The following is a 12,959-nucleotide window of genomic DNA, read 5'->3' on the forward strand; positions in this document are numbered from 1 at the left end:
TGCCTGGAAGTTAGTAAGGAATCAAAATAAATACAAAATAAAATCATGATATAAACCTGTATTTATACAACTGGAGATCCTCTGAGTAACTCTCTTATAATCACATTTAGACTTGATGAATTGGGAACAAAATGCAGAACAACAATTACAGTTAGATTGACTTAATTAGTTTTACTCTGTTTTCATCAAAACACCTGAGTTGCTTTGATGAGCTCTGATAGCTCAGTGTGAAAAACAACTGATACCAGTCTGTTCCTCTAATGTTGATGTGTGTCACAGCTAAAGGTGAATTCAAACATATAACAAAAACTTGTTTAATCGTTCCATTGGGTCCTTACAAAGCAAAACAGATCCAAGTCCTATTTTATTTTACTATGTCAGAAATAAAATATTTTCCTGTACCCCTTGCGATGGACTCACAGACCACTAGGGGTATGAGTGGGGAATCACTGCGCTAAGCTCAAAAGGTTGGGAGTAGACACTGGAAAACCAAAACTTATATAATGTTTGGTGCATTGTAAAGATTTGAACCTAATTGCATTACTTTAGATTACAATAAATATGCAATGGCTAAAAACATGTGCATCCTATTTATATTTTGTTAACACCTGCTTAAACTACCTGATCATTTATCGCACTATTTAAAAAATCAGGGATTGAAATGCATTGTTAAAAGCCTAATATAATCTTGATGCATTAAAAAAACTCAAATTCTGAATTGATTCTTATACTAATTCCTAAAGTTTGATTCATATAACTAAATACAAATTTTTAAAATGCATTTTCCACTGTCCTTACAGTCACTATTAACTGCCATTACTTTATCAATTTACTGTTGAATTTTATTGTAATACTAGTATCAATATATTCATAACTGAACTGTAATTCAGGTATCTGAACCAGCAATCCAATTTTAGATTGGACCAGACCAGATCTTGGAGAATGTGAATTGAATCAATACCCAGTTCTATTATTCATGCATATGGTTTAAAGAAACTCTTCACCAGTACTGCTTGTTATTTGAACTTTCAGGTAATCTTCCATGACCTTTCAGACCAAATGTGGTCAGCACAGCTTCAACAAGGTAGCCTAGTAAACTAGCCACACCTGCCAGCGGCAAAAATAATTTTTGCCTGCAAGTGGGTCTAGCCTCGCACAATGCCCCAGGCCCTAGAACTGGCTGGCCAATCACAACACAGAGATGTGTTTTGAATTTTTGGATGCAAAGCGGGCGGGGTTATGAGGGTGTGACGACAAAGCTGCGCAACGCTGGAGAAAGCACAACAAGGAAGATGGCAACAAGTAATGTTGTTCTGGTTTGATTCAGCTTTGGAATCAGGTTTGGAAGGATTAAACTTTCGTTGAAATGTGAGCAGGAAGAGGCTCTATGCTCATTCATTTTTAAGAAGGACGTATTTGCCGTTATACCGATAGCCGTTTCACATGCTGTTTTGTTTACACTCCCCCACCAGCTTTCTTTCGCGCTTACTACGTTACAGACAGTTGCACTCATTGGTCAGAGCGATGTCCAATAGGCACAGACATGAACAAGACAACAGGTTGTTCTCATCAACATTCTTCCAATGTCTCATTCATCGGGGCCAGACTAAATTACACATTTAATCTCACGTTTAGTCTGGTTTATCAACAAGGTCAAATTTCAAAATAAAAAAAAATAATAATCTTCAAATTTCCATAATGTATATAAGCATCTACATGTTATTATTATTTTCATTTGGACTGCCTAAAGTAAGGGACATGTAAGGCACTGTAGCTTTCATAAAGACATGCTGACTTCATTCATTAAGCACAATACTCACTCAGCAGAATCTATGAAGTATATTACAAGGGCTCCAATGCTGAGAGCGAAGACGAGCACTACCTGGAAAGAGACAGAGAAATACCAATTTAATAAAATTAGACAGTTACATTGCTATGGACAATAATAATAAACTGATAATATAAAGAGCATTTAGAACAAAAACAAAGGAGGAGACTGTTGCAATGGCACCTATTCCAATATCAGGAAATATAAATATAAAATATAAATTGATCTGCTTTCACGTATATTTCTTAATTAGTAATCGAAATAATACTTGAATAATGTTTTGAGCAGCTTTCACTACGTTAGCTTTAACTTCATGTTTCACTTTGATAAAGATATGACAGTTCAAAAGTACAGTTTCACTGAGACACTCTTTTAGAAAGAGCTGAAGTCACCGAAGTGGTCAAAAAACTCAATCATTTTAAGGCTTTGTGTCTGAGATGCATTCCGAGTACCTCAGTTCTCTGGATGTTGTTGGGCTTTTGTGGCTAACAGACCTCTTTAACATTGCGGTTAGTCGCAGAGAATCCACCACCCAAGTCTACCAATCTAGGTCCCCTTTGTTTTTCTTTTTCCCAAAGAAAGGCCTATGCCAGAGTGCTGGAGAGGACAGTCTGGCTGATTTTCTAACCTTGGTTTTGCCTTCACCAAATCAAGAGGAGTCAGCTGAGGGGGCTGTTGGATGCTTCCTTCAGGAAATGTTCCAGGCATTTCCAGGAGAGGAACCTGAGAATGGCCAAGAACATGCTGAAGAGACCATATCTCTTGGTTGGCCTGGGAATGCCTTGGGCCTCCCCTTGCAGAGCTGGCAGAGATGTCTGAGAAGAGGGAAGTCTTGTAAACGAGTCGTGAAGTTGGACCAGCTAGAAGAGTGAGGTGCGCAAGAACGTTGGGACCCGTTTTCCACCTGTATCCCCGCACTTTTTTGCCCTCATGTCCCTCCGTTGTCACACAAACTTGCCCCCACTTCCTCACCGCCTCAGCCGTATCTAGACCCACAGCTAGTTTGGTGTGGCATGGAATAATAGCACAGAAGACGCTTCAATATTGGGCATAAATCAAAAATATCTGCGACAAGCTCACTGCGACACACTGCTGCAGGAGGATAACCAGCCCTTAAGGCCTACCTACGTGAGTTACAGGCTTTACAACAGTACCAACAGTCAACTATGTGTTTTATTTAAACCTAGGAAAAGAAATGCAACTCTCCTTTAGCCAGCTGACTAGCAGTGAGCTGCAACTATTAGAGGGAAATGCTGCATTGAGAATTACAAAACATTAGGACAGGAAAAAATCCAGACACACCAGCCCTTTCTTTGAAATTTCATTGAAAAGACTTTCACCTGCTGAGACAGTGAGATATTTTGTTGGTTTTGGAGACGTGCTTTTTGGTTCTTTAGCCTTAGAAATTCTTGATATTGGTAACCAGCCCATGTCTCCTCAAGAGTAATAAACTTGAGATTAAAGAGAGCTGGTGAGCAGGAGTTGTCTAGCAACAGTGCTGACTCTGTTAGGCCTAAGGTTAAACTTAATTAAGTACAATTTTATTATTATTATTTATTTATTATTTATTATTATGTGGGTACCAAAATCCATATAGTACAGTTCCAATGTAACTTATGTCTGAAAAAGATGGAGGATTGTCGGAAACTCTACAAAATATGGTAAAACCTTTCTCATTTAACTAGAGCAATATTATACAAAGGCTGTTAAAATACAACTAAATCAGAGCAGAGCTAATGACTTTATGTGCCTTGCATTTAAACACAGACTGTTACAAAGCCAGCTTTCTGTCTGTGGGTTGGAAAAGAAAGATATTTCTGGTCCTGTGCACCTCCACCCTCCGATTTTTCTCAATAAAAATGGGAGCAGCTCAGTTATATTGTTCTGAAAACACTGTCCTGATTTTCTCTTTCAGACCAGGAGCCTGGGTAGATGAGGACCTGACCCAGAGAGACAAAGAACTGAACAGAATGGTTTCAGACTGACAGCAAGACAGATGTTTAACATCCAGAAATACATTACTGGGTTATCACTGCCCCCGTCTGGCTTTCATCTGTTTAGAAATGACACAATGGCCATCTTGAAAAAGAAACCAAAGGGCATGCATAATGAATAAGGCCATCCTAATTCATTTCCATGAAGTGAAATTGTATTGTCAACCTTCAACAACTGATGGCTCCATGATGACAAAAAGCTTCCGCATGTATTTTTAATCAGCTCCTCTTCTTTGAAAGCCTGCAAATCTCTTCATGCCTTTGGCTGTCCCAGTTTAAGAACTGGGGACGTTGGTGCAACCCTAGAAAGATTAATGCCTACAGCAGATAAAGATCCAACAAGCATCCATGAATGGGCTTGTCAATCAGGTGTCGGCAGATGGTGACATCATGCAACATTCATCTCTGTCAGATAACCATGCATCGCAAATGCATCTCTGACCGCCCTCGCGTCAACTGCTCGCCAGCGGCTCCTCCCACCAGAGTGTCATGGCTAACTCAAACTTGAAATAGGGCAAGTGGCTCTATGACAACTAAAGAGAGCTGCCAAGAGAAACTTGCCACAGTCTCATTTATTTATCAGTTTTTATATCAACATACTTTATACTACTTACCTTAAAAATAAAGAAGCAACATCATGTGTTAAGGAAAGAAATGTCAAAGAACCATAGGCAGGCTTTAATTTGAGGAAATTGGAATTTTGCTAAATTTTTCTAAAGAATAAGTGGGTGTCAAAATGTGTCGTTGTCATGAGTCAGATAACTCAGAATTAGTACAGGCATAATGTCAAATAGTTAATCTATTTCAAATATATAACCATGATATTAATAGATAGTGCAGAAGTATTCAAACCTCTTTAAAGTTTTCAAATGTTGTCATGACACAATGACCCACTTTAGGGGGCATACATATGTATTCATCCCCTGCATAATGAAACATCTCCATAGGATCCAGCACACAAGTGAGGTGGGGAAAAGCGTCTACAGTAAAACTTTGTAAAGCACTTTACAAATCTGGCCCTTAAATATGGAGGTCGAGACAAAACATTGTGCTAAATAAAGAAAAGCATTGAAAGCCCCAATGGTGACTACCGTACATGTTCTCCATTTTGAAGTTCTATACTCAACCAGACTCAAATCTCAAAGAAAATTCCATTCATTTTCTACCTAAATCATTTTCTCTCAGTTTTAATTTCTTGGGGTACTTAAAGCTTAAATTAGCAAACTTGATTCACTCAATCTATATCCCCTTGTCCTTGCTGGAGCATTGTCATGGAGTGTTATCTAACAACAGGGCAAGAGGCAGGGTATACCCTGGACAGCTTGTTAGTCCATCTCAGGGCAATATAGACATGTACAGAACAAACATGCAGTTACATACTTATATTTTGGGTATGTTAAAAGATAGCAATAAACCTAACACTGATTCTTTTGGACTGTCGATGGAAGTCAAGAGTCATTAGACAGAACCCACTCATGTACGCAAGAGCCAAGGCATTCAAACCCAGGACCTTCATGCTCCTTCTTGTGGAAACTGTCACACTAATCTGGAGTCAAATTAAATCATATTGACAAACTTAAAGTAAAAACATTCATTCCAATTTCTTCCTGGTTAGTTAGTTTGTTTCCAATTTGACATTAGAACTCCCTTTTTCTTGGTCTATCAGACAAAGCAACAATAAAATACAGCAAGTTGAATTGCAAGGCTTAATTGAAACAATTAACAAGGAATTAATACTTTTGGAAAAACATCATAGGCACTCCTGTGTCCTCCTTTTAAACAAAAATGTCTGATTTTGCAGGGTAAAAAAAAAACAAAAAACAATAAATGGATTTAAACTTTTTCACTTGTTTAATTTCTGCGTTTTTCAATGTAAAATTTCCCTAGCATTTTGCCTCATGACCACAATATAGACTCCAATAAAACCTACTAAAACAAGAAATAGCGTAAGAACAACAAGGAAAACTGACAAGGAAAAGATAAAGAGGTTAATTTACATCTTGAATGTATTTTATTTAAGTAGTCTAATTAATACTTTAATACCTTTCTTCACAACACTGTGAAATAAAAGAACAATTAATAGTTTCTTTCCTTCATTGTCTTTCTCAGAAAACTATTATCCAATGATTCTGTTTATTATGCTCAGGAGACCAACAGGGGTTCACCAGCAGGTTTCAAGGGCGAGGAAGTCAGTCTGCAAAATATCAAAGAACCCACTCATGCTTCTCCAATCTTCCTGGAGTGTGACTCACCATTGAGCAGCATGAACAGTCTGCCAGAGTGACAAGGAAATGCTTTTAAGCTGAAAAGCCACCCTAACAACCTCTGTTGGAGGAAACTTGTATTTATGTGTTGAAGTTCTATTCCATTTCAGTAAAAAGTTTGAGGAAAAGGGGGAAAAAAGCGGATGAATAAGGGACGTTCTTGAATGCAACCTATTTATTTAACAAATAAGAATTTATATGCTAATATGAAATGGCAAAGTAAGCTTAATACAGATGTGTCATTGTTTTTATGGGCGAAGAGGGGCTGCAGAAGCTTTTTATATGCCAAATATATGCTTTAGAGAGACTAAAAATAAATAAATACCTGTCATATTCTATTATAAAGGGCCAAGGGGTTGATCTGCACATCTAGATTGTAACACATGTTTGTTTGTTTCCTGCATGTTTGTGAATATAATTTAAATGTGCAAGGAAGCACTGTGCGATCACCCGTTCATTTTGCATGACTGTTTCACAGCAGCTCCCTCTGCAAAAGAGTATTACTTTCCAAAATATAATCACCCCAGGTCTACCCCAGTGCACCATCTGACCATCTGTCTAAGCTGAGATGAACTGCGACAAGATGAAATAATTATGAATAACTGCACAAATATAGCAGAATTTCCCCATTTTGGGACAATAAGGGATTTTCTATTCTATTCTGTCCTATTCTAAATATGCAATTAATAAACTTTGCTCTTAAAAGTTGAAATTAATTAACTAAATCAATTAAAAGTACTGTATTTGTTCATTTTTGTTATGATTTTTTATGTATAGAGGCCTAATAGCTTTGATTATCCACAACAGAACTATTTTGTTTTTCCAAAAAAGTGTTCGACAAGAGATTCAGTCTGTTTTAATTTAGAGACATGAGACTTAATGAATTAGATTTGAGAAGTCAATCAGTCCAGATATGAGCTAATATTAAATATCTCAATGTGTAGTAATTATATTTTCTATTCTTTTTAGAATGACATATACAAATATTAGCTTTACCTTCACTTGCATGTTTAACATAGTGACCGTATGTGCCTTTAAGAGACAGCTATGTCTCCTTCCAGGTCAACCTGTTTGCTGGCTCTTTCTGCATGTGTGCCTTGCCTGTGGTGACAGGCAAATACAGAGCATGAATACTAATGGGGTCTCAGATATTCCTCCTGAAGCCTGGCGCCCTCCTCAAGCATGATCCTAATATAACCTACTCAGCATGTGCTGCATCAACAACATCCAACCCCATCAGCTGGACGGGATATATGAATGAACTGTCAAAACGACAGCAACAGTGGAAACTTTCCTTTTTTTTTGTGCTAGTCACTTGAAGTTAAAAGGGATCAAAAAAGAAGCAAACCGAGAGCTTTTAAAAAATCAGTACAGGAGAGAGAACTGAAATTTTACCATTAATTTCAATGCACTTGTCATTTTAGTTTATTTCTTCTTTTTATTTTTTCCAGGGTTTTATTGTCATTACACACAAGTTGCTCACAAGTACAGAGCAACAAAATATACCCTCTGCATTTAACCATCACTTTGGGGAGCAGTGGGCTGCCATTTGCAGTGCCCCTAGAGCAGTGTGTGGGGTTAAGGGTTTTGCTCAGGGACCCAGAGTGGCAGTCCGTGGGAGTGGGTTTCGAACTCTTAACCTCACCTGACCACTAGGCCACCACTGCCCCAATCAAACTCAATATTTCAATCTATTCATTAACGAAGAGATAAAATGGCAGATACTAAGCTCACTTCTCTACTCTCACAAAAAGTAGAAGGCCCATCCAAAACCAAAAAACATAAGTCCAACTCCTTTTTTTATTTTCATATTTTTTTACCAACAAGGCAATTGTGACAAAAAAATTGCCTTGTTCGTAAAAACAAGGTATTTTTACTCCACTGTGACAAAAAAAATGTTGAAAATTCCCCTAAGAAAGTGGGATAAGTCTAAAAAATGAAAGCAAATGTATTTTAACATAGCTAAGCTGATTAACTAATCTGGATAAAGATGCTTGTCAGATCACATAAAGACTGACTTTATCTTTTCTGTTTATTGCAGTGACTTGCAAAAGTATTTATAACCTTGGATTATTTTTTTAAGGCTTCCTGAGAGCCTTTGATATCTACAGACAGACATTTTTACACATAGGTCTTTGCATGTTAGTAAGTAAATGCTCTTTATAGAGTACTTTGACAAACAATAGTCACAAAGTGCTTTGCAAGGACAGAGCATAAAAATAAAAACTTAATTACATTAAACCCTGATTAAATAGACAAAATGTATTCAATGAAATGTTTATTTATGAATAATTTTAGAAGTTTTTAAAATGAGTAAAACTCTCAGGGTAATGTAAAAAAAAAAAAAAAAAAAAAAAAAAAAAGTGCAGCAGTCAGAGGAGTTGTATGCCAGGTTTATGGGACAATTGACAGATTTTAGTTTGAAGACCCAGACACCGAGGGATCTCGACCATGAAGAAGCCTGAAAATTAAATTTACTACGCTTGGATTAAGATGAATAAACAAATGAATTGGAGAAGGAATTATAGAGAAAAATTAGCCATTATATTTGTACTTTAATCCAAACAATTTTCACTGTTTTTAAGACTTTAAAGCAGTATTAAAGAACTTTATGGTAAGTTTGGTCGATTTTGGCGCGCTCCAATGGGCAAGGCTGTATTGTTTTGTCTGAGAGAAGACCACATTTCCCATGAGGACCAGCATAGTAAAGACCATAGAGTGGTAAAATCCAGTCACCTGCAGTTGGATTGAACTACATTTCTGCTTCCAGTGGCCGTGTCAGAAATGGATAGTGATGTAGTTATGAATCTAAATGTGGTGAAACAATGTCATATGACAATGTTAAAAAATAAATGTTTAACTTTGGTTTTGTACCGTATTCTGTATTCCTGGTGTTGGTATAAGAATACGATCATGAGAAAAGTTTTTGGAGAAACAATTTCTTCTTTCAAACAAAATATTTGACCTGTTTCTGTTTGAGGAAATGAGGTAAACAAGAACAAATTAATGAAAGTGAGTAGTTTGGGAGATTTTCATGAACTCATCCTCCAAAGACCTTTAGAATGCCGCCAGTAGACTTCTAAACAGTTTTTTTTTCCCAAAGCCTGTCAACTTCTTGTGCTTCTGAGCACTAAGATAAAAATTATTTACAAACTATGTCACAGCTGGAGTGAAAAGGCGGAATGTAATTTACAGTGAGGTGTGAACATTAAAAGGGGTTGAACACATTCAATTATTTATATATTCGCCACTTCAAAACACATGTCATCTAAAGGCACGTTAATAAGAGAATACAGTAAATTAGGTTAAAAGTTATAACTTAAAAGTTATAAATTAAAAGTTATAATTTAAGTTAAATTATAATATGACAACCTTGTTATTATCCCTGGATGGGGCTTTAATAAACCTGTTATTTAAACCCCATATATTGCATATTATTCATTTAAATTATATTGGTAAAACAGAGAAGAACAAAAAACACACATAGCTTTAGTTTCCATCTAAACATCGCTGTTTTGCATTGGTCTGTCAAATATAATCCCAATGAAACACAATGAAGTTAAAATGCATGAAATTAAAGAAATTTTAAATAGTTAAGACAGCTTTTGCAAATGACTCTACATTTAAAAACTAAATGTACTGTTTGACAAAATATATAATGTCAGTTTTCAAGAAAACATTCATAAAGCTAGATTACATAACGGCCTGCTGTCTGTGACGCTGGCAGCAGAAGGATGATAAGTAACATGCAGTTGATCCATAGATAGGTGTTTGTGAGTGAGCTTAGAAAATAGCTTGTCATGTATCATTCTAATCCTTCCAAGCTGCTTTGACCAAAGTGATTCATGAATGAGGAGCTGCTACATGTGAACAGCATTTATATGTCATGATTCGTGATGCTTTAATTACCAACATGCTTTACACTGGTTAAGTCAGGGAGGAAAGAGATACAAAAATCTGAATTATAAATAAATCAAACCTGATAAGAGATTGATCTATAGACAGACAGATGTAGAGACATAGAATTTCCATGAATTTAGCAGAAGACAAAAGGCATTAAATTTATACTATTAACTAAACTATACTTATTCTGTTTCTCCACCAGCCCCCACCCCCCAAAAAAAACACCAAACTTGGTTGTTTATCTGATTAAATTCAACTGATCTGACAAAATAGCATCATAAATCATTTTCTTATCTCTGAGTAGCCATTTGCAGCTTGCATAATAACATACATTTAAAACATTTTGCAAAAGGAAGGACTGGATAGAGAATGATAAAGAAAACCAAACAGGAATTTCCTGGGGGATTTCATCTCACTCCAGCAGCTTTGATCATTCCATTACAGTTAAGCTGGAAATCAGCTGTTTCCCAACAAAACAAGAAAACACAGCTTGTTTCTAGAAATCCTCCCTCACAACATTATTAAGCATTCTCTTTGTGCAAACGTTAGATACATATTGAGGCTGACTTATCTTTTGTGAACACTTGAAGTGTGAAGTCAATAAAGTTTAAGCCCTATTTGATACTTTCTAAGCACCTACAGTCACACAAACTCTAATATACTACCAGGCCAGCTGACAGCTTTGTTAGGGCCCAGCCCAACACTACACGACGAAGACGCACAATTGGGCTGAAAGTCGGCCCGTGTGAAAATTTTGCACACGACTGGAGAATCGGCCCGAAAAGGGCAAAAAATCATACAGTGTATGCCCGGCTTAATGCACTACTGGGACATTTTTTGGACTAACTTGAACACAAACTGTTTATTAAGCAGATCTTTATGGGGTAATTTCCTAAATATATTTTATTGGTACTGACGATTCTAAAAGATCAAGCCGGGCAATGGGAAAGAAGGAGAAGACGATGAGAAAATGTGAAAGAAAGTGTTTGGACTGCTGGAAGAACTGAGGTGAATTGGTGAAAGAAAAGTGAAATGGCGTGCTAAAAAGTGACCCTGCACATTTTGAGTATGTTTGGCTCAACCTGCTGCAATGAAGCAGGATTCTCCACCATGAACAGAATCAAAAATATTTATGGATCCAGGCTCAAAATGAGTACCTTGATATGAGCTTGAGAATGGCTTTGTCTCCCTTCAAACCCAGGTTTAAAGCGTTGCAGGGCAGCATAAAGCCCACTGCTCTCATTAAGCCAGAAAAAATTAATAAAAAAAAAAAAAAAAAAAAACGGTTATTGAATGAATCAGGAAATTGTCTATATACCAAACTGAACACTTTTTGTTCTAAAAAAAACATTTTAGATTTTAAAATGTAAAAAAAAATGTCTTTTTTTTTATTTTTATTTTATTTAAAAAGTCAATGTATAACATGGATGTATTTATTCAGGTAAGATCATAATAATATGTATGATGAGATTATACCTAGGGATGCACGATATATCGTGTATCGGCCTTAAAACTGAATATCGGACATCGGCCACCCCACCGATATTTTACCCGATATTTGATCAGCTTTTGAGTTTCTAAAGTCTAAAAGAAAAAAGAAATACTACTTCTTCTTCCTCAAAAACTTATTTTTACAGACTTAACAACTTCTAAAGATGGGGGAAAGAATATTGATACATTAAAATATCACAATATCTTCATATGCTGATATATTGCCATTTAAAAACACCATATCAATCTCTTTTACTAATGAAATATTGCTATATGTCATCGTTATGCTACGAAATTCCCCCGAAAATTCACAAAATTTTGCCATATTTTTATATGTTGATATATTGACGCGGTATCGATCTATTTTACCAACAAAATCTTACAAGAATTTGCAAAATATCACGAGAGTTTGTAACAGAACGATGAAATTTCACGAGATTTTGAAAGTAAAATAGATCGATACCGTGTTTTTAAAAATCAATTTGATATCAGCATATGAAAATATATTTGAGTATATTATTTTTCAAAGTGTCAGAAATGGATAACAAAACTGCCATTTTCAACGACTACTTATTTTTGTCCAGCTTTAACATCAGTATCGGTATCGGTTATCGGCTACATTTTAAAATATCGGCATATCGGATATCGGCAAAATCCAAATATCGTGCATCCCTACGATAATTATACCAGAATAAACCGAGTAACAACCTCAGTAACCAGCCAGACATACCTGGATTTATCAGCTTGTACTGAAAGACAGGAAACAACGGAGCTGTTAAAGTTCAGGTAGTAGTGGAGCTGTGCGTAGAAGGAGATATTAATCTGCTTCTTTGTGATGCACAGGCGCCTGATACATTCAATTGTTAGTTGACAGTACTAAACATATATCATCTTTTACCTGCAGGCTACTTGTTTTTGATCCATGTTAATGCAAAAGATTAGGATTCTCATAGGGATGTAGATGTCAACAGAATGAGTAAGTGCTAAACTTTTTTGAAGACGTGGGGGATCTCTGTCTCCACAGACAGCCACAGGCTTAGGCTAAATGCTGGATAAATGTTTACACTTAATATCTCTGTTGTTTTCTTTTCCTCATATCAATCTCCCCTAAGGGAGTAGCTGAGCTCTTGAGGCCCCCAAAAATTGGAAAACCCTGATAACCACTCATGGCCCCTCCACTCCCAGAGACCCACTTCTAGTTTTCTATTAATACAAATTATGATTTATTCATTTTAATTATCTAAGTAAATACTAAGAGAGGAGAGGCACATTTCTGGTTTTACACCTTATTTTTATAATTTAAATATTAATAAACATGTAAAAATAAATTAAGCTTTACTGTCCAAGCTTCCTAATTTCATCATGATGAGATGTATTTCTTTTTATCTACAAGCCAGAAATGTCCCCAGATTTGATTTCAGAATATAATATATTGTAATATAATGTACAGTATATACATTTGAATAACTATGCTAGTTA

General features: G+C 36.1%; 1 protein-coding gene across 8 annotated transcripts in view; it reads right to left on the minus strand.

Moving 5' to 3' along the window:
* Positions 1 to 12,959, minus strand: part of LOC119774917 (calcium-activated potassium channel subunit alpha-1-like) — a 137,626-nt gene that overhangs the window by 71,924 nt on the left and 52,743 nt on the right. For all 8 annotated transcript variants that reach the window (XM_038272661.1, XM_038272659.1, XM_038272656.1 and 5 more), the window contains exon 3: positions 1,821 to 1,882. In XM_038272661.1, coding sequence (XP_038128589.1) covers positions 1,821 to 1,882 — 62 coding nt within the window. The remainder of the gene's footprint in view (positions 1 to 1,820; positions 1,883 to 12,959) is intronic.

Source organism: Cyprinodon tularosa, unplaced genomic scaffold, assembly GCF_016077235.1.
Source record: "Cyprinodon tularosa strain WSP-4 unplaced genomic scaffold, ASM1607723v1 ctg84, whole genome shotgun sequence".
In the NCBI taxonomy this organism is placed as follows: Eukaryota; Metazoa; Chordata; class Actinopteri; order Cyprinodontiformes; family Cyprinodontidae; genus Cyprinodon; species Cyprinodon tularosa.